The 23,796-nt window shown below is 38.8% G+C and overlaps 1 protein-coding gene across 1 annotated transcript in view; it reads right to left on the reverse strand.

Moving 5' to 3' along the window:
* Nucleotides 1–23,796, reverse strand: part of LOC140243552 (formin-like protein 2) — a 200,773-nt gene that overhangs the window by 60,205 nt on the left and 116,772 nt on the right. The window contains 3 exon segments of the mRNA XM_072323222.1: nt 1,172–1,251; nt 8,796–8,891; nt 17,559–17,642. Of these exon segments, the coding sequence (XP_072179323.1) occupies nt 1,172–1,251; nt 8,796–8,891; nt 17,559–17,642 (260 nt within the window).

The raw sequence follows: 23,796 nt of genomic DNA on the forward strand, positions 1-23,796 counted from the left end.
TCATTATCATCATCGTCATCGTCATCATCATTATCTGTATCATCATCCTTATCATCATCCTTCCCTGGTTGCTCAGTGACAGATCTCTGCAAACACAATCTTTCATTTTGTACTCATGTTTTGCTGCCAGACTATCTGAGAATTTTCAGTAGTGCTGTATAAAATATTTTATATGTACTGGTATCTCATTTTTTCCATTGTATTTTATGACTTGTTAATCTTTCAATTTCTATTATCTTCCAAAAGAGATATGTTCTGGGCAAAATAACAAAAATACAACTGAAGCAACAAGTGCTTGTCTACACTATTCCCAACATGAAAAATATCGGCAGGAGGTACTAATGCCTCTCGTGAAAGTGTCAGAAATGGCCTGGATGCAAGACTAAGAAAATTTGCAGCAAATAAACTCAAAACAATTAGAAGTGATAAACTCCAACTTCAGCAACAATTCACTTTCCATTTACGATAACAATGATGCCTTCCTCAAAACGTGAAGAGTTGCGCAGGTACATATCTGGAAGTTGCACTTTACGCTTCTGTTTAGGATCAGTGCGGTGATTTCGTCTCTGCATGCACAACGCTCTCTCGCTCTACTGCCCCCTTTGAATACAGGGACCTCTTTCCTGTGTTCCGCTTGTTGTTCCGTGCAGTTTGGTTGTTATTATTATTTTTCTCTTTTCATTAATTGCTTACAAACTGAAAGGGAGGCTGGCTCATAAGCAATCCTGACATGGGCAGGTCCCATGAGGTCGTCAACTCCACATCCTTCCAGAAATCCAACGCGGCCCACCCCTGCAAGGCAAAAAATTTCTAGCTCCCCCGAAAAGGTGGCTCCGGGCTGAAGAATTAGCACTGGAGAGGGTTGAAGGGTGTGGCAGGCAAAAAAATCCTGTGCCTATCAAAAAAAAAAGAATGTGCTGTCTCGAAACAGTTCTTGCACTTTCACAAATGAATCAACAAGGATTACTTCACTGGATATGAAACTCATGTGTAACATTTTGAACACACAAAAGACATATTTTATGCTCACTACGCTCAAGCCAGGATGATGGAACATCCCTATCCCACCTCTGTTCATTGTACCTCGCCCATCGTTTCGGCAACCCTGACACCCCCCCCCCCCCCACCTCCGAAAACATTCTCCCCCACATGCCTCAATTCAAATACTCACTGTATGTTGTTGGTTCTTAGGGAGATCTCCAGGTCTCGAAGATTCTGCGTTGAGGTGTCAAACATCTTCTTCCGCGTTCTCTGCGAAAACAATGTAAATGTACTCATAAATGTTGAGGAAAGGGCATACAATCTAATGGCACTCAAGTCCAATTATTCCACCACAGAACTGAGGTGTCCAGTACTATTGTTTTTTGTTTGTTTGTTTGTTTGTTTGTAATGCATGGACTTGGAGCAACAACCTATGAATCAAAAGTTAAGATATCCTTTGAACCATGCATCCTTCAAAGTGTTGTCCATCATATTTTGTAAATGATGGTGCGTAATGATCACAATGTAAGCATGCAAAGAACTTAACTCAATCACGTTATAAAGAGTGCCTGTTTCTGTATCATTAATACCCCCTCCTCCCCCCCCCCCCTTTTAAAAAAAAGTTTACTATTTTGCATACATTTCTCCTTCATTATTTTATAATAATAATAATAATAATAGAGACACTCTTATAAAGCGCTCATTCTGCCTAAAAAGATAGTCATGGTGCTATAGAACAGAGTACATAATGTATCACGTTACAACAGTATCACAGAAGATAATAAGAACAATAAACAAACAAACAATATATGTACACATATAAATAAAGATAAACAATTGTCAGTTTAAATTAAAAAGGTACGTCTTGATAATAGCTCAAAAAGTGATCCCAATCTACAGGCCCTCTAAAAAAAACAAAAAAACTCAGCATCAACAACAACAAAAAAAGTACTGGACAACTCAGTTAAGGATGGTGCGTGGGAGAAGGGAAAACCCACTTAACCAATAAAGCAAAATTAATGGTAAAAACAATATATCTGGCATATGAACTAAATAAAAATTGTGCATGTTACAGAGAGAAATGTTAATATGCATGGCATCTACACAGGATAGGAAAGCAATGGCAGGTTAATGTACTTCATGTCAATCCCATGGGGGGGGGGGGAGCCCTAAAAAATAACAGTGCAAACAGAAAAGTCATCTAGGTAGTGTATCACATCCTTGGAATAAAAGGGGAATGACATATGAATTATTCATTAGTATTCATTTGCATCACATTTACATTGAAAGAGGCAGGTAGGAGAGATGAGGTAATGTAAACCCTGGAAGAAAATGTCAGCTTCCTCTATTTTAGTGACATGCTAATAAAAATTCATGAGTTGTTAGTGAGTCTGTGGTCAGGCGATTTAAAGGGACAAAACAATGCACCCAACAGAGCCATTTCTGCAATGTATCAAAATTCATTGATGCTTTTTTTTTCTACAGCCTAGTAACAAAACATTTTATTTAGATGCTCTGTCCAGTTAAATTTCTTATGCTGGAATTCACCTAGCATTCATCAGTTCTTTCTATGCAGGGCAGTTTTTAGAAAGCTTTTTGGACGTTATGGCAGTTTTTGTCAACAAAGCATGCATGGAATAAGCCAGTTCGGAGTTCCACTTTGCGCATGAGCAGAAACAAGGTCATTCGGACCAACAGGCATGTTGGTTTTTAAATTTACTGGGATAAGCATCTGTCATGTAATGATTATTCATGTAATCCTCATAAATGCTGCTTGCCAGCACATCCACCTGACAGCAAAAGTGGTATTTGGCAATATCAATAGAAAGAGATTGTCAATACATCCAATGCAAAATAATGAAATGGATGCTTTCTCAAGTGTGAATTGACAGATCATTCTGCTCATCTGGTCTACGCAAGTTTATTCTTTGTTTGAACGGGATTGATGAATCCAATAAATTGTTACGTAAAGCTTATGCTTTATGTCGCTCTGAAAACGAGTGAAGTGCCCCTAACCAACTAACAAAAAAAGAAAGGTCATTCGTACCAATATGCCCATGAGCTAACTCCGAACTGGCTTATTTGAATACATTGCAGAAATGTTGTTGGGCTGTGCATTGTTACATTGATTCTGTCCACATGAAATGGCAATATGTTTCCCTGAGCATATATGAGCAGGTTTTGTTGATTGATTGATTGATTGTTGTTTTTTGTCTTATAAAGGTTTTATTTAGGTTTCTTTATCTTTGTTGTTTTTTTCTTTAGTATCAGTATGCCGAAAAAAAAAAAGAATTGAAGATAACAGCAACTCCTTTCTCCAGGAAGCCCTGTCAGGCGAACGAATAAAATCGTGATCTGCTCTCAAATTTTGCTTGCCCAACTCAAAAACTGCCTCCAAAACCATGGCAATCGATCATTCTTACACGCAAACAAATAATTCGAGAATGAGAAAATATCTTTGAGCAAGTCAGACCAGTGTGCAGTTCACATTAATAGTAAAGGAGTGCATCATGCATGCCCAGCATTGGGTATAAGCATGCAGATATAGTACGGATGTCAATAATTAGTGTTTTGACAAGATTTAACACATCAAAGCACACTTGGGCAGCCCAGGGAACTGTTAACTGCCTCTTAATACACAATTTTGTTTTGTTTTTAGACTGCTAGCAATAGCAAGTCATTCATTTCATGTTTGGCTTCCAAACGTAACAACCAAGGAACCTTACCTCTCAATTTACATTCACTCAGACTTCATTGCCCCAGTGTCATAAGCAAGAGGAACTACTGGTGATCATTATGATATTACACTTGTTAAAAGTACGTGCAAACACAGGAAATGTCAACAGGGATATAATTCTACATGTATATGTTGTGTGGAAATGTTACCATGCGGATTAATAATAACTAAAGTGAAAACATAACAAGTCTGGACTAGAGAGCCCATCAGCCCCAAAACTCTTACATGCAGATTTTGTCGTATGGGGGGGGGGGGGGGGGACGAAATTCATACACAGAAATCCGTCGACAGCAACATGACAGGAAGCGGTGTACAGTTAGCAGCACGCAAAGAAATCAGAGCCAAGTTTGGGCTCAGATTCGCAGCCAAACGACCAGAAGCCTGAAAAATTACACCACATCCTATAACTACAGATGCTGTCGTTGTTGTTGTCGTCGGTTTCACCGTTGGAAAGCGGCCAGCAGGTTGCTGCGCATGCAAATCATAAGAGTGGGATGCACCTGTACAAGATCAGACTGTGTTTTAACCTGCGCTATTGTATGTGCCGCCTGTCCAACAAGTCATTTTTTAATGACGTGCTATACACTTGAAAATGTAGGGACTCTTCGCTGAATGAAATGGTGAACAAGATGATACTATATGTACAGATGTAATTTCCTGACAGTCATTTTCTCCACGAATATCATTCAAAGTGCTTCGGAATTCTACAGAATATATATACACAAATATCACAGTTCAGGGGATGGCTAGTAACCGATCAGTGGGAATCAGTGGGAATGCTTGGGGGATGATTGTTCCAATCCTTGTGGGATTCATTTAAGAGTACATTAGATATCTATTGTTGTGTTAATCGCCCCATCACTGTACAGGCATGCTAACCCAAAAACATTAAACTGCACATTACTTGAATATGAGACCATTCTGAAGCAAATAATTTTCACACAACGATAGATACACAATGTACTCATAAATGAATCCCACAAGGATTGGAACAATCATTCCCCAGCATTCCCACTGATTCCCACTGATCAGTTACTAGCCATCCCCTTAAAGTTAGATGAGACCTGAAAATGTTCACCTATCAATCAAATCGTCTTTCCCCTCTTCCTACTTTCATTACCTTCTCCGCCCCCTATCCCTATTCTCCCTATCCTATCCCCTCCTTCCTCTCCCTGCCCCCTCCCCCCCCCCCTTCTCCCTTTAAATTTGAAATTCACTTCAAATCAAAGTGAATACCAACATGTTCCATTTCTGGCCGAGTTATTTTCCCAGATCCCCAAAAGTCTATATACTTTGCTCTTCCTCACGACTATCATATTCTGAGCACACAGTTTGACATGTCAAAGTACATTTTATGATCATGCCAAGCTACAATTTATTTATTTATTTTTCTATTTTATTATTATTTTTTTTTTTTTTTTGGGGGGGGTTCCGAGATTTTGCATCTTGGATAACACAGGGTGACAACACTGTGTGACTTCAAAGAAAATATGATAGAAACAAATATATATATAGTTTGTTTCATTTCCATCTGAGAAGATGGCTGGATAGCCCAGCTGTAATAGCTAGTCTTGCATGCGGTCCAGTTGGATGTAAGGTCGGACAACTTCACCGGGATACACACCCTGATCTTTGGGATGAATAAATGAAGCGGGATCTTTTACGTACATGAATTGTGACTCTCTCACACACAGGTCCTCCATTTTATGTTGTATCGGAGGGACAGAGTGTTTTGCCTCTTACTAGAGGGGATGGGTATGATTACACACAACATTGCTCAGTGGGACCCGGGAATCGAACCGAGGTCCATAGGATCGTGAGGCAGACACGCTACCGACTGAGCTAAGTCACCTCCCCAATAGAATGAAATAAACGAAAATCACAATCACAACCACCCCCTCCCCCACCCCTCTCCTTTCCCTCCCCCCTTGTACCAATCATGACATCAGTTCCACGAGATTTGTAGAGTTGAGGTCCGCAAATCCCAGAGGAGTCTGGGAGGACAGGAAATAACTGATAGTCTCCTTCGACAGGCTGTCTCGTGAAATAGACCTGACCGCACTTGTCAATTGCCCCAATTGCGCACTCATTACAAGAACGAGGGAGGAGGTTAAGCAGGGGGGCAAAAATCCTGGGGTCCGTTTCATGAAAGTCCTTTATACAAGAGACTCCTTTTGCTCATAAGACACACTTATGAGAGACTTCATGAAAATTGATGTGAAAGTCTCTCACGACTACAGTGTACGTATGAGTGACTTTGGCCATTCTGAGATTTATGTAAAAACTTCTATGTCATGATCTCATGAAATGAAACCCTGGAGAATAAAGGAAAAGGGCTGGTTTACCACTTTTGCAGGTCTCTGTATCTTTGCAGGGTTGTTACTGACGATTTTCTGCAGAATTTCTAATGATCAATGGGGGTGGGAGGGGGAGGGGGAGCTTTTCTGGTCATGTTAGAATGACAGTCTACCTAGGGCTGGCAGCCTAATACTCTCTTTAATAGCTTGAAGCACAGGAAATGCATGAAAACCCATCGAGACGATGATTCGAGCAAGACAGCACCATCAAGAGGTTGTCAGCTTAAACCTACAAGTCTTGAATGGTGCTACAAGCAAGCAACAAGAGGGTAGCTCAGTATTCTAGCCATAAAAGACTTAGCAGAAATGTTTATCTTGTCTTGCATAAATGAATCACCAACTTGGGATATGCCTGCTGTCAAGCATTAGGCGCACACGGACTGAAACCATGTTATCTCACCCCTCCCCCCCCCCCCAAAAAAAAAAAAAATGTCAGAGCTCACTTTCCTCCTGAGTTACATGTACATTTGATATGAAACAATGGCATGCTATGAAATAAACCATACACAGCCATGCTCCTGTATCATTAAGCCATAAGATTAAAAAAGCACATTTTCTGTTTATGCCACGCAAGTAGTTCCCATTTCACCTTCTAGAATCCATCGCAAAAAACCATGCATGTACTGTTACACTATCCAGACACTTGTGTTGCCCCACACGTGTCAATATTCCTTGTTTTGTTCAAATGCCTAGTTTACGAGATTTTCTTCTTTTTTTTTTTTTTACTTGTAAATTCAACCTCTGGAACACAGCATTCTTTCATTTTGTGGATGAAACTCTCCTCCTGAAGTTCCCCATGGGCTCATCCCACAACTCCCACGGAACCACAAAACTCTACTCTGTGAGCGGTCAACACAACTCTAGTCTTTGAGCGGTCAACAAGACGACTCTCCTTGAGCGGTCAACAAACCCCAGGCAGCAGCACATGGGAGCAGCGAGTAGCACACATCTTCATATTCTTGCCCGACCACAAGAACACGCGGGGAGAGTTCAGTGGCATCCCTCCTCCCGCAAAGCACTACCGCTGTTGAGCATGTTCCCATGGCAACGGCATGCATCCGGCCTCGTTTCCAGGGAGCCCCTCTTGCTGTCCGGGGCTGCCCCTAATTCCAGTGAACTTCTCCTACGATATATAATTCTACGTATGTGAAAATTTTGCTGAAGTATTGTTCCCTGGATGATCATCCCACATTAATTTCGAGAATTATAATTTGATGACGCTAATCTGAGAATGCCTACTTTTAAAATAGGAGGTAAATCCATCTAACAATTACTGTCATCAGTGATCAATGTGAAATACAAAAGGTACAAGTGTGAATATGCAAAGATGAAAATGAGGGTACTCATAATGATAACACAATAACAGGGTTAGAGTAATCATTGCGATTATAATTAAAATGATGGAAATATATTTGTGATTACGATAGTGATCATCATAATGATAGATAATAAAACAGGAATACAATGTATTAACAATTGATAATGATGCCAATTTATATAAAATGGAGAGTTCCATCCGTCCTACTGACGGATATGACTTATGCCTAATTTGACTCTTAATGTGTTCAGACACTCAACTACAACTTCCTATGTATTGTCGTCAGCATTCAGTTGCTTCCTCAACACTTGACAACGGTAAGTTAGCCGGCCCACTCAGGTATAACAATGTGCCTCAGTCCAACAGGAAGACCACAATGACACAACAGGGAATTACTGGGACTACAATATACAGGGCATTCAGACGCAGAAAATTTATACTAGAACAGTATAGCTATACCACAACGGTATAGCTATACGATGAATTTATACGTCTGAACACTAACGAAACGACGTATAACGAAATGATGTATAGCGAGACGCCGGTCAGAGCATCGTTTCGAACTAGAACTCGATAACGAATCAGCATTCCATCGTGTGCATTGTGCGTCTGAATGTATGGCGACCATAGAACGGTATAACTGGGCGGGGCTTAATTGGAGCGAGCACGAAAGGTGACCTTGTACCTGTCACTCATGACCATAACAACATGCGCAGTGACAAACTGCACAACTATATGACGTTTTTCCGGAATGGTCGAAATTAGCGTCTGAACGGTCTATCTGCTATACGATGATTCTTTATACATCGTTTCTTTATTGAGTTTTTGTATAAACTGGCTTGCGTCTGAAAAGGGGGTGAGTCTCTAATAATCAGCGTTAGTTTCCAGACAACCATGCAAAGTTTGGTAAAAGAAAGCGCTGCAGTGGACGTCATGCCAATCGGTGAATAAAGAACAGTGAAGGTTAATGCAACGGGTTATATATAACGCGTAAACGAAAGCATTCATCAAACACAGAGTTAGCAGCGGTTATTTTGCTACAGGTGAGAGAGGGACTAGATGGGGTTCAACTAGACATGCCTTGTTAAGGAGGTGATCAAGCAAAACTGGGAAATTTAAATATCTTACCAATCATACATTACCACACAAGCCATCATTTTACAATTCGGGGTTTTCCTGGTAGGGGTTGAGGGCGGGGCTGCTGCATGTTATATCAGTAGCTTGGGCTTTGTGGCACAATATGATCCAGAAGAACAGAGGGTGGGAAGGGGGTGGGGGTGGGAAGGGGTTTGGGAAGGGGGAATGGAAAGGGAGGGGAGGGTCAGAGTGCTGGTATAGCTGGGAGGTGGCACAGGGGTTGGTACTGATATAAATTGAAGCGTTCTTCCCTGAGAAGTAATACCTTAAAACTACCGACCTTGGACGAGTTGCCCGGTTCCATCACTTTGCGAATCCGCGCAATGTATTGTTCTGGTGGAGCCTTCGCGCTCACTTTTTCCTGCGGAAATGTAGAAGGGGAAAAAAACGCAAAACAAAGAAGTGAAAGCACAAAATACAAGAAGGAAAATCATCATTGTTTCGTTACCAACAATAGGAGCCAAATCTTAGGTCAGATGCTGGCCCAGGAAAAGAAACACTTCGGCTAGGAGGATTTATTACTATTTCCTGAATGAGAAACAATAGCAAAAATAAGACAGAATCATTGTAACATTCAACAATGTGTTAACCTGCATGATATACCTTTATATAAATGTCCTTCTTACCACTTGTTGAAATCAATGAAAAAAAAAAAGACAAAACAAGGTAATAAATTCTCACTCACACTTTACATTATGTACTACAATTTCAAATTGTCAACTTGGTATTTAAATCATAAACATAAATCTTCGCCTGTTTAAGCCTACATCATCCACAGATCGCAGTCTGAGCAGTGTGTACGAAAGAGAATTTGGTATTAATGAACTTGGTAGCAAACGCATGAGACAATAACTCAACCTTAGAACATTTATACGACAGGTTGCATATCACACAAAAATGTGATATATACCACCACTCACAATAAAAAGCAAAATTTCCCACAATATTAGAAACTTATAATTTTTGAAAAGAAAATCAAAACAAAACATGGCATATGTTTTGACAGTAGAGCTTGGCTCCAAATTCACTTGTTTCAAATCTGTTGGCTTTCTTCTCATTCTAAAGCAAGTATAACCTCTTCTGTTTAATATTCAGTGTGAAATGGATTTGCATGTACACTAAAACAAGTTCATGATGTCTATTCAAGGCACATCAGTGAAAGCATTTAAAATGAGACTTTTGACTTTCAAGATTTAATTTCAGGGCAACCCTCAGCAATGTTATCTTGAAACACACTCATAGTGATACGCTTTGGACAAACTCACAAAGGCAGTGTCATTCGTGGGGAACTCCAGACCAATGAACAGTTAGTCTCAAAAGAAGAGAGTAAAATTTTACAAGCGCATCAATGAAAATTTGATTAAAATTCGATACAAATGAGACAGGATTTTTTTTTTTCAATCGCAATATGGTCACAGTCTCAAATCCTAGTATATCAGAGTGATCATTATTTTGAACTTATTCAGCCAAGAATAACATAATATGTAACTTATGGCAGAAAATTTGAATTTTTGCCTTTTTTGTGTATGCTCAACAGAAAATTGTGAGTTGTTGACATAATAAGCTCACTCATTTGTATACTCATATCAACTGTTCATGAGATTTTTGCAAAAAAATAGCCAATCTTAATAATTTCATGGGTCAATCCATGTCAAATCAGCCAATTTTTAGACAATTTATGGAAGAAAATTTGAATTTTTGCCTTTTTTGTGTATGATCAACAGAAAATTGTGAGTTGTTGACATCATAAGCTCACTCATTTGGATACTCGTATCAACCGTTCATGAGATTTTTGCAAAAATTAGCCAATCTTAAAAATTTCATGACTACCTTAGTTTTAATCCGAGTCTGATCAATAGTTACGTTCAGACGACAAGCCCTAACCTCGAGGTAAGCAAACCTCAAGGTTAAGCTCTTGCCCCCTAACTTCGACGTGCGTCCACACAACGAAGCTTAACCTTGAATTTAGGAAACCTCGAGGTTAAATTCCTGCCCCTTTGAGTTCGTTGATTTTTGTGTCCACACCCTGCTTAACTGCAAGTGGGACCCCCCCCCCCCCCCAACTGGCTTGTGGTTAGAATGCTAACCCTAAGATATCTAGTGGCTCTTAACATCGAGCTACCCTCGAGGTTAGCTAACTAAGAGTGCATCTACACGGTCCCTAACTACAAGCTTAACAAACCTCGAGGTTAAGGCTTGTCGTCTGACCGTAACTGAATTTTCACTGCTTTGCTCGTAACATTTTGCTCTCTCTTTTCAGACTAACTTGTAACTGACCTGGCATTCCCCTGCAGCCATTTGTCAAAAAAGACCTTTTCTTTTATCATTATCATTATTAGATCTGGTGCCACATAACCCTGTCCATAGAACTCTCAACAGCCGGAAGAGACGGGCCCTGATTGAAATAACAGTGATAGCACGTCAAAATTCGGAAATGGGGCAGGAAAAGTGAATGGCCCACTTTGGGAACTGCTTCCCCCATCAAACATCATCAACAACAACAATAATAACATTAGCAAGAGCCCCAACAACAACAATAAACAACAGAATGGGTGGGTTTCCAATGGAAATTTACTTTGACATTCTCTTGGCATGATACACTATTACAATAATGCATCCACCAATGGTATACTGTATACGTCAAATATATTTGGCAAGTCTAATTTTTCACGAATCGGGACTTCCCTACTATTTCACGAGTGGTTAGATTCGGAATCATGGAGTACAGTGCTGAATGGCATGCTCATCACATTCATGTCAGGATCAGAGTCGATATTTTGTCTTTAAATTCGCAAATTGCACCTGACTCATGAAATTCACACAAAAAATAAACCTCAAGGTGTTAGTTTTCTTCACTTTGTCTCCCTCTGTACAAACGAAATTTGTAAAATTGCAACTGCTGATCTACATTTTTTAAAAACGTCCTGGAAAAAGGAACCAGCGAGAATTGAACTTGTCGTCTACTGCTTTCCGGGCAGCGACACTACCACCAGGCTTTCCCTGGTTGCCGGCAGTGACAAAATGAACTTGGAATAAATGCCCAAGCTCCAATTCTATTCCCCCTAGTTCTTTTTTTCCAAATGTTTGTTAATGTTAAAAAAGTAGATCAGCAGTTGAAATCTTACAAATTTCAGTTGTTCAGAGGGAGACAAAATGAGGAAAACTGATACCTCAACCAACAAGAGTGACTGTCAAACAGAATGTCTACATTTCAGGTGGAGGGTGTGTCTACAAGAATGTCAATATGGCTGATGTTTTTAAGCTCTACAGACAGCTGCATCAGACACTGTGGAGGGCAAGGAGTTCAACGCAGGTCGCTGATTCGTTTTGAAAAGTTTGCATTAAATATCGCAAAAGAGGCTGCAACTTTAATTGATTATCAGGTGATGCAAATTACCCCTGCTGTGTTTCATTACGATACAAATAATGGGTGTAATCAAACTAAATTTAGCATTAACAAAAAAAGTGATAACAAATACTGAAAGGGAAATCGGGGGAGAGCGTTCGTCTAAATGCGTCGATCACACAAAATCGCATGCGGGCGGCACAAGGCCAGATCGAGGAAACGGAAAGTTTGCCAGTTATTTCTGGCACGATGAATAGGGAAAGGGAAAGAGACAGGGAAAAAAAGAAGACAAGAAAGAGGTCATAGAAACAATTGGAGCTTGTATAAAGAGACACAAAGACACAGATGGACAGTATTTCCATGGCCAGTTCACTCTCACTTCCATCCTTCCTACGGATGCGCCCTACAGATTTTATTCATCACTCCTGACTCTTGCTCATTCCGAAACACTTAGCAGGTAGCCGTCAAGTTCATTCGTTCTTCCCACCATCCATTTTGCTCATTCATTCATTCATCCATTCACACATACACACACACTCGTATCCCTTCATCCAGCAATAATTCACTACAAAGTTAACATTCTTGGAGGGGTCTTTGACTTTACAGAAACTGAAATGCACTTTAATAGTGAAAGAATAACTAACAGGTACAACTGAGCATTATTTTCATGAGATTTCACATTCCATACAACAAGCAAGCTAATCTGAGTTTTAACTAAATTCTCCATCTCCCTCGACAACTCATTTACTCCATCTTTTCCACTCATCTCTCTCTCTCCCTCTCTTTCTCCCTTTGTCTGTTTGTCTGTATGTCAGTCTGTCTTCTCTCTCTCAACATAAACACACAGACATATACACACAAACATGCAGTGTCAAGTGTCATAATCCACTAATCATGCCAGGTTACACGGCGGGGAGTTAAAACTGGCCGATTAGGACGACTGATCCATTCTGCGCCACACGAGGGCTCCCTCCTCGCGGCTACCACATGACAAACATCACCTGATCGTCAGTGATGGAAAGACTGGATGACCTTGAGTCTCGGTTGTCGGGGTATCCTGTTTTCACATTCTCTTGCCGAAAAACACCATCACACTCCTCATTCTCGTCATCCACACCATAGCTAAAACCCTTGCTGACATCTTTCCTCAAATGCCATCATATACAGTATCACAAAAAAAAAAGGAAAGACACACACAAAAAAGTTCATTATGGTGTGAAACTTTTAACTCGTTGAGGACAGACTGATTTTGCTACAACACATGTTGTGTCTCTGTTGTTTGTTCCATTCTGTCTTAGTTATTTTTGTGTTATGTACTTGTAATTGCAGTAAGTATTTATGAAGAAATTCTTGAGTGGTCCACAATCTACAAGCATCGCTTTTTAGTGGACCTCTCAGTTCTCTGTTTTCCCCTTTAAACATAACTTTGTACTTTCCGTTATGTATATTATATACATCATTTATCTTCATTAGAATATTGACTATCGTACTTTGTAATGTATATATATATATATATGCTTATGATTGAATTCCTGATTTACTTTGTGTTATGTTTTGTTGGAAGAAAAATGAAAATGAAATAAATGAATTCAATTCAATTCAACTGAGTTTTCCATAGACACCTGCCTGAGTATACTCGGGACTCATCCTTAATGAATTAATCCTAATAGACCCAGAATTTTAATACTTTGTAGGGGGAGGGGTGCTACATGTATAAACTTCTGAAAGTCTACAGTCCACTTTTTGACTGTTACATGATCAAGGTAAAGACAGGTCAGCCAACTTGCTGATGGTGGTAAATAGTGTGTATTGAAATCAAATGCTTAGTACCAGTGTTCTATTCTAAAATAATAATAACAATAATAAATAAATGAATGAATGAATGAATAAATAAATAAATAAATAAATAAATAAATAAATAAATAAATAAATAAATAAATAAATAAATAAATAAATAAATAAATAAATAAATAAATAAATAAATAAATAAATAAATAAATAAATAAATAAATAAATAAATAAATAAATAAATAAATAAATAAATAAATAAATAAATAAATAAATAAATAAATAAATAAATAAATAAATAAATAAACAAATAAATATATATAAACAAATAAATAAATATATATAAACAAATGAATATATATATATATAAGCAAATAAATAAATAAATATGTAAACAAATAAATAAACAAATAAATAAATAAATAAAGCTTGCTGTAATTTCTTGGACCCAAATCATATTGCAAAGCATGACATGTCTGGACTGGATGAGGGTGATCGAGGATTTCATTTCAGAAATTAGATGATTTCAATAGACATCTTATCAAGTAAGAATTACTTGTGACATTCCTGGTGCTGAACAATGGGATAGTGATTTTTCACAAGGGGCCTAGTACAATAGGCACTCACACTTTCACTTTTTACACTACAGAAGTGTTTCTAGAAGCTATCAAATGGGACATTGAAGTTTGGAGGATATTGTGTTTCGAAGATCAACACCAACCACAATATTGCAGTGAAAGCAGTTCTAGTCATCAAACAAAACAATGAAAGGATGGAAGAGTTCATTAGACTGTTGCTTTGTAACGTTGCTGACCAAACAAATCTATAAAGGTCATGACTATTGTTATCCATCTCAATTTAAAGTGAAAGCGTTTTCCGACCTGGGCAGTATGAAGCTTAAAAATACTTCTTCTTTTGTCAACTGAAACTGATATCCATCTTCCCTGTGCTCATAATCTGTAAAGGATCTTGACATGATAGACAAAGGACTAAGCTTCTTTACAGAGTGAAAAGAATCCAATGGTGATGTTTAACATCGGAATAAACGCTGATGATGAATATCCACTCGCTGGTGTCTTTTAACGTTGAAGGGATGGTATAGTATTGGTTGAGATAAGGATTGACTTTTTAACTTTTTGCGAGAAACCACTTATGAAATGTTACAGAGCATACAATTTTAGGAGGAATTCAAAGTTTATTTGATGAAAAATGGTTTTGAATTGGCTGATATGTCCCATAACAAAGTAAAACAAAGCGATCCTATTAAAAGGCGGGTCCCACCTTTTATTAGGATCATTCAGTTTTGGATGAATGAATAGTGCCCTGTCATCAGTAGAACAATTTCTTCTGAGCCAATCAAAACAGCTCTGGACCTCTTGCAATTTACATTGTATGTATTTGGTCAAGTTTCTTGGGATTGCTTTTCAGAGATTTACACAGCCACAATGAAGGGGTGTATTGGTAACAAACTAAGTTTACAGAACATGGATAGACTACAAAAAAAGAACAAGATCGGCCATTAAGTTCTAGGAATTCCTCAGTTGTGTTAGACTGTTACATCTTACACTCCTAATGGTCCACACTGCAGTGAAATATTCAGTTTTATTCTGCTCCTTCCTTCACACTCCAGCAACCTCCATTTGAAATGATGTTACTGGCAACCTCGCCAGAACAAAAACAAGAATCTTTCTCAAAGGAGGTAAAGGATGTTAGGGTGTGAAACAAAACACTTTCTATGAAATAATATGTACACATGCATTGCCACATTGTTTCGCGCATCAAAATCTGGGGGGCTTTCAAGTCGTCGTCAGGGGACTCGATACTTGATACTTTCATCACTTGCGATCAATACAAGGGCTCAGCCTCTCAAGTTTGCACAGCAATATTACCTCTTCCAGTTTCACCCCTCTCCCCTTCTCCAATACAAAGGCAAAACCCCAGCACTCACACACACACATACATACACGATCACACAGCGTACCTGTACACTGAAGTGCTGCACACAAGTTAAACCTCTTTAAATATCAGAGGCTTCAACTTCGTCTCAACGGCTCTCCGCATCAATAGGATGGCATTTTCACAATCATTAGGAGGCTTTTGTGTTTGGATGGCTACTGCCTTGAGGGTTTTCACTTAAATTCTTTTGAACTCTGTCACAAGGTAATTTCTGAAATATGAAGGCTGAGGCCAATTGTATTATTTGTCAGGTGCAATTTCTCAAAGAACTTTTTTGAACCTGTTTCTTCTGAAATATATGTATGGTATAACCCCAAAGATAGATTTGACATACATCACCTAAAGCTCCGGTAAAGCAGGGGATTCACAAATGAGGAAACTTTTGAGCTGATTCCAACTGTGGGGAGGACGAGGGGCAATTAAGGGGGTGGGGTGAGGGCAAATACCGCTCTGTGGTACATGACTGGAATTTAGACAGCAGACTTTGAATGTCTCCTGCCCCCCCCCCCCCACCACCCTATTTCCCCTCCCCTCTGCCCATCCCCCCCCCCCCCTTTCACAACACACATGCAATGGGGAAGGGGATGTCATGGACTAAAAATATGTGATTCAGAGGGATAGGATAGGGGTCCATGACTCATAAAAGTTGCGTCCTTGCGACAAAACCCACAAGGAAAAGGGTTGGGTGCATGTATGGGTACGGCATCATGGAGACCTATTCCGTTGTCATAGCTTAAGAGCATAGTACCACAATATATATCTTCCTTCTTCCTCTTTCTCTATCTCTTCCCTATTCATTTTGTCTCTTTCTATCAATCTATATTAGCATTTATCATTCTATCTATCTTCTTCAATTCCTGTCAGATATACAGTCAAACAAAACTGAACAAAAATGAAAGCTCAACTTCAATAGCTACACTGAGAGTATTGCAATGTTCTCCATTTCTTTTCTTCTTTTTTTTTTCTTCTTTGAATGAAATGTGAAATGTGGTTAAATGAATGGGCTTGGAATAGCCTATCATACAACCTATCAACACAACACCTGCTCAAATCATAGTGTCACACTTCAAGGTTAACGGAGTGAGAATAGAGTGACAATGAATCATATAATTTGCCTCATACATATTGTCACTGGTGTGACCAGTCCTCGTATAGATCTGAAATTCTGGTGAAAATCACTTTTTTTTTTTTTAAATAAACTATCAGAATGATTATCAGTTAAAAGGAATTTCCAGTGCAATTGAATTCATATCAACTGTACGAGAGCTGTTTTTTTTTTTTTTTTCTGCAGAAATCAGCAAAACTTCACTATTTTGTAACTTTCCTATAAATTATTATCAAATTTTGATCAAATTTTCACCGTCATACTCATAAGATTTTAATCTTTCTTATCAGAATAATGTAACTGGACTGGATCTCTTGATGTCCTATCCAAATCCAAGTTGTCTTACCCACAAAATAAAGCCACCGCATCATGACAAAGGAAAGGCAATCCCATTTGTTATAGTGCTTTGTGGCTGCCATATTCTCTATCTCTCCTGAACATTTGACACTTTTGAGATATGAAGTTTAGTCACCCCAACAATGATACATATCATTACAATATGAACGACTGTATAAACAAATATTGAGTGTGTTGCCTATAGAATCATACCTATTCAAAAGTAGTCCAAGACAACGTTACAAATTATCATAATTGTTTATATTTCAGTAATTCATTTTTCCTACTTTCTTCTCTTTTTTTTTGGTATGATTAGTGCTATAGCAATAAAGTTCAATATCAATCCTTAGTGGCCTTTGATTGTAGGTTGACATACAAACTCCATAGCATTGTACCCACAGTCCAATATCCTTGGTACAGAAAGGGGTAATGGATGATTGAATACTTCAGTAGTACACATTATGAGTGTTAGAGGAAAAGAAATAATATGCTCTTACCTGATCACAGATCAGGTCCCACTTTTTCTCGTCATTGTACTGGCGTAGCAGCTTAGCCTTCTCTGGTGGCAAATCCATTTGGGCCTGCATGAGGTGAAAAAAAATGAAAAGAGGAACTTCTTAAAAAAGACTGGTACTTGTCAATATTACGGTAATGTACATGTTGTACCTTTGGTGGAAAATTGCTTCAGGTCACAAATCTGAACAATTGACATTGCTTTGGTGACAGTCTAGTGTGCCCACATCTATAGGCAACAATCTAGAAGCAATGAACATTTTAGATGTTGCCATGGCGATTGCAATATGATTGTATTTTCAGGGTTTTTTTTTTTCAATCTTGAAATTGTGCATGTGGAAACAGGCAAAGTGAACAGTTCAGATTTGTTCCGTTGCGGACAAACACGACAAAATTTTTAGCCAAAGAATGTCACGTTTTACTCCAGAAGAAGTTTGGCACTCGCACTTGAGCATTTGGCAAAGAGGTCAAATGCTGCTTTGAAGAGAACAGAAGTTACAGGTGTATCATTATCATTAATCTATGTGTGTTGCGGTTGAGTATGATACATCTATTACATGTATCTGCATATGTTTAGCATCTTTCGATGAGAAACACACATGCATGTAACCATGCAACGCAGGACGGTAAAATTAGCACATGGGACGAGATTGAGATCATTCAGGCTGTGATGAAACATTAGGAGGCTGTAAAGTGCGACACAACAGAAAAAATGTTAGGGTCAATCGCCACCTCGCTGCCGAGGTGACGTTGTTTGTCGTTCGCCGCGCACGTCAATGCCACAAACGTGCGCTGGCATCTGCCTCGGACATTCAACCGCAGGGCGGTGAATCACAGCGACGGCTGCGATTTTTATCTGCGGGATCGTCGTCGTTGTGCACTCACTCATCACGTCTCTGCCAAAAGCTGAGAGGGGAGCGAGACTCAACCTGTTAAACTTCCCCTGTATGAGACAGATATTGAGCAAGAAAGAGAGAGAGAGCGAACGGGAGACAAAGGGTCTTTAGTCATTGCTGTCGGTTTGACTGCAGCTGCGTGGAAAAAAAAGAAAAAAAAAACGTCAGAACGCTTCCCTGGGAAGGGGGATGAGGGCAAGCGGCGTACACGTGAGGAGAATGCACGGAGATTTTACGACCAGGGCTGCGTTGCGTTGTGCCAAAGGACACGTGCAAAGACAGCGCAGTCATCAAAAACTGTACTCTGGCAAGCCTTGCTATTTAGTTACAAATTTGAATACAACAAGCAAGGCAGGAGAAAAAGATGTTTCAAGGTAAGAGACATGGCATATCCATCATACCTTGACAACAATAAAACGAAATGAAAAAGGAACATATTAAGGACATTTAAACGAGCTAGATGCAAGACAGTTGTTTCCACATGACAAGAGTTACTTATACAGAGTTAGTTCAAAACATATCATGGGTATTACAGGCAATTGCTTGGGAGAAATGTTCACACAGATAATCCATACAAGACTATCCAGTGAAACTCATTTTTATTATTTCCTTTGTTCTCTGTGGGAATGGAGAGAAAGAGAGAGTGATAATTAAGAGTGGTGACACACATTTATGAGCAATGCACACACATGTGCTTTGACAAGTAAGTATTTTGCGCCATTGCCCAAATGATGACAGGTATGATTTGTAACCCCTGTATTACACACAGCAGCAATGCACTACAGCAATACAGTGGCCCCATAATTTGGGGGGGGGGGGGGTTAAAAAAAAAATAGGCAGAACAACACTCAAGGAGAGAGAGCAGTTCACTTTGAAACAATGATCCAATAACTGTGGGTCAATTACCTCTTTCACTGAATGAAAAAGAAAAAAAAAGGGAAAGACAAAAGAAACAACCACAAAGGGCTAGAGAGAGAGAGAGGGAGAGAGGGAAAGAGGGTGATAAGGGTCACTGACCTCTGCAACCATTTTCTGTTAGGTCCATGCTGCAACCCACTTCCACTCCAGCCCACAAACTGACCCACTGAGGACAGAGAGTCAACAGGAGTGGGCAGTCAGGAAAAACAAACAAATCCTGGAAAAAAAAGTTCCATCCTGTAGAAATCAGCTCCTAACAAAAAGGGGGGGGGGGAGATTAATAAACAAAGTTTACCCACAGACCAAACATGGATGCTCTCTAGAATGCTGTTAGAGAATCAATAAACAGCATCCAGCCAACAGTATTGGTAGAAGTTAAAGGGATGATATCTTTTTGGTTCATATGGGGATTTGGGTTCTAACCTTTTGCGAGATCATTAGAAACCACTTCTATGAAATACTTAAGAGCATACAATTCTAAGAGGAATTAGGTGATCCGAGTATCCTCTCGGATCACCTTCTGTATCTGTACTGATTCTTTGTTTTTAGGTGATCCGAGTATCCTCTCGGATCACCTTCTGTATCTGTACTGATTCTTTGTTCTTCTTTTTAATCTTCTTTATTTCTGGACAAAATTTGTGCAGAGGTTAGCTCAGAAAGTGCATTGCCTCTCAATGTCAAACTTATACCATATATGTATCATGTCGCAAAGACGACAGCGCAAGTAAAATCATAGTGATCAGTCGACCGTGACGTCACTGTGACGTCATTATATGAAAACACATTTTCATGCATATCTCATTAATAGAATGGAATTCTTCAATGAAATTTACGTCACACATATTTCAAGTCAAGTGAATTCTACTCATATTCTCAAAATTCATTTTTATCTCAAAACGCGCGCGTACGCGCGCGTTGAAATATTTGTATGCTCAAATCGAGCTCAAATTTTTTTTGCACACGTTTCAGACCATTTGGAGCATTTTTTGAAAAATTGAAAAAATTCGACGGACGCGTACGCGCGCGCACATATTCGCACACACAGCTCATATGCAATAGAAATTTCCCGTTTTTTTACATTTATCGGATGCCTGAAATGTCAAGGAATATTTCTACCAAGTTTCAAGTCAATCCGACTTAATATGACGTCATACGGGCCCGTCAAAGTTGAAATTCCGCGCGCGCGTCAATGGCGATATACAGTGCAACGATGCCAAAAAAACGCCAATTTTAAATCCGGTTTTACTCGTCAGGATGGACGGTGACCCCCCATTTTCTTTACATATTCTGAAAGCTGATGAGTTGAATATGTTATTTCATGGGTTGGCGATGTTGGGAAAATGATTAAAAGATATCAAATATCTTAATAAAGTCAAAAAAGTAAATTTTCAAAATGACGTCATCGAATTTCAAGTTCACTCAAGCGTATCTCACTTATCCTTTGCCAATTTACACCCAGATTTCAGTATGTTGTAGCTTATTATATGATCTTTCATTAATATAATTACAACATTTTGATTGGATGACGGCATCACCTCGTAAAAATGGATTGAAAGTAATATTGTCAAATTTGACCAGTTTACGTGTTATCTCTATGGGAGAGCAGTTTTTCTGGCAGTGAAAATTGACATGACTCTCTTTTTCGAGCACTAGCTCACTTATGCTTCGGTGAATTTCTCCCAGATTTTAGTATGTTGTAGCTGAGACTTTGGGCTATCGTAATGTGCCCTCCATTTTTTTATACGATGTCGGCATCACGTCGAAAAACTTGGTTGAAAATGGCACGAGGCTTCGATGCAGCGTCATTTTGCTTAATACACAGGGCCTATGGAGAATGAAATAGGTCATTGCGTAGCGCATCCGACTCGTAATCCTAAGGTCCCTGGTTCGAGGCTCACCCCTGCCAATATTTTTTAAATTTTTTTAAACACTTTTTTCTTCTTTTTCTTTAGATAATCTTAATCTCCCTTTCCTTACTTTATCTTTTTCTGATTTTTTTATGCTTCTCCTTCAAATTTCTATAAAATAACATAATTTTTTCTTTATTTTTCTTTCTTTCTACTTTCTGTGCAATAGATGAACAACAACAATGGCTATCAATCCCATATTTTGCACATGTTTAGTACATGTCACGTACATTATTTCATAAAATAACAACTACTTGATCGGACACCATCTTGGGTATGTAAATTAGGGTCAAAGGTCATAAATGTTTCATCCAGTATCTTGGTGAATACATGTCCTATCTTTCCCATATTTTGCACACGCAAAGACCATGTTACAAGAATCATTTCATAAAATAATCACTTTTTGCTTAGACGCCATTTTGGGTGTGCAAAGTGAGGTCAAAGGTCAAATATACTTCATTCTGTATTTCCGTTAGTGTATACGGAATTCGGTACCAAAGATGGCAGGTCTCACTCCGTTTTCTAAATGAGAATCCAAATATCACACGGCCAATGTCTCTAAACAAGGATGAAACCTTATGGTCATGCCTATTGTGATCAGGACTCTAATCATTGATTAAAAAAAAAAACGGATCACCTAATTTGTCAGTCTTGACAAATTCCGGGTCTAGTTCTTCTTCTTTTTCTTTTTTCTCCTCAAAAGTTGTGCAGAGGTTAGCTCAGAAAGTCCTCTTCCTATCAATGTCAAAATTATACCATGTATGTATCATGTCCCAAAGACGACAGCGCAAGTAAAATCATTGTGATCAGTCGACCGTGACGTCACTATGACGTCATTATATGAAAACACATTCTCATTCATATCTCATTAATGGAATGGAATTATTCAATGAAATTTACGTCACATATATTTCAAGTCAAGCGCATTCTACTCATATTCTCAAAATTCATATTTATCCTTAAAGCGTGCGCGTACGCGCGCGTTGAAATATTTGTATGTTCAAATCGAGCTCAAAATTTTTTTGCATACGTTTCAGACAATTTGGAGCATTTTTTGAAAAATTGAAAAAATTGGACGGACGCGTACGCGCGCGCACATATACGCACGCACAGCTCTTATGCAATAGAAATTTCCCATTTTTTCACACTTATCGGATGCCTGAAATGTCAAGGAATATTTCTACCAAGTTTCAAGTCAATCCGACTCAATATGACGTCATACGGGCCCGTCAAAGTTGAAATTCCGCGCGCGCGTCAATGGCGATATACAGTGCAACTATGCCAAAAAACCGCTAATTTTAAATCCGATTTTACTCGTCAGAATGGACGGTGACCCCCCATTTTCGTTACATATTCTGAAAGCTGATGAGTTGTAAATATCATTTCATGGGTTGGCGATGCTGGAAAAGTGATTAAAAGATATCAAATTTCTTAATAAAATAAAAGAAGTAAATTTTCAAAATTACGTCATCAAATTTCAAGTTCACTCGAGCGTATCTCACTTATTCTTTGCCAATTTGTACCCAAATTTCTGTATGTTGTAGCTTACTAAATCCTCTTTCATTAATGTAATAACAACATTTTGATTAGATGACGGCATCACCTCGTAAAAATGGATTGAATGTAATCTTGTCAAATTTGACCAGTTTACGTGTTATCTCTATGGGAGTGCAGTTTTTCTGGAAATGAAAATTGACATGACTATCTTTTTCGAGCACTAGCTCACTTATGCTTCGGTGAAATTCTCCCAGATTTTAGTATGTTGTAGCTGAGACTTTGGGCTATCTTAAGTGTGCCCTCCATTTTTTCATACGACGTCGGTATCACGTCGAAAAACTTGGTTGAAAATGACACGAGGCTTCGATGCAGCGTCATTTTGCTTAATACACAGGGCCTATGGAGAATGAAATAGGTCATTGCGTAGCGCATCCGACTCGTAATCCTAAGGTCCCTGGTTCGAGGCTCACCCCTGCCAATATTTTTTTTTTCAATTTTTTTAAACACTTTTTTCTTCTTTTTCTTTAGTTAATCTTTATCTCCCTTTCCTTACTTTATCTTTTTCTGATTTTTTTATGCTTCTCCTTCAAATTTCTATAAAATAACATAATTTTTTCTTTATTTTTCTTTCTTTCTACTACTTTCTGTGCAATAGATGAACAACGACAATGGTTATCAGTCCCATATTTTGCACATGTTTAGTACATGTCACGTACATTATTTCATAATATAACAACTACTTGATCGGACACCATCTTGGGTATGTAAATTAGGGTCAAAGGTCATAAATGTTTCATCCTGTATCTTGGTGAATACATGTCCTATCTTTCCCATATTTTGCACACGCAAAGACCATGTTACAAGAATCATTTCATAAATTAATCACTTTTTGCTTAGACGCCATCTTAGGTGTGCAAAGTGAGGTCAAAGGTCAAATATACTTCATTCTGTATTTCCGTTAGTGTATACGGAATTCGGTACCAAAGATGGCAGGTCTCACTTCC

The sequence above is a fragment of the Diadema setosum genome, chromosome 20 (assembly GCF_964275005.1).
Source record: "Diadema setosum chromosome 20, eeDiaSeto1, whole genome shotgun sequence".
Taxonomy (NCBI): Eukaryota; Metazoa; Echinodermata; class Echinoidea; order Diadematoida; family Diadematidae; genus Diadema; species Diadema setosum.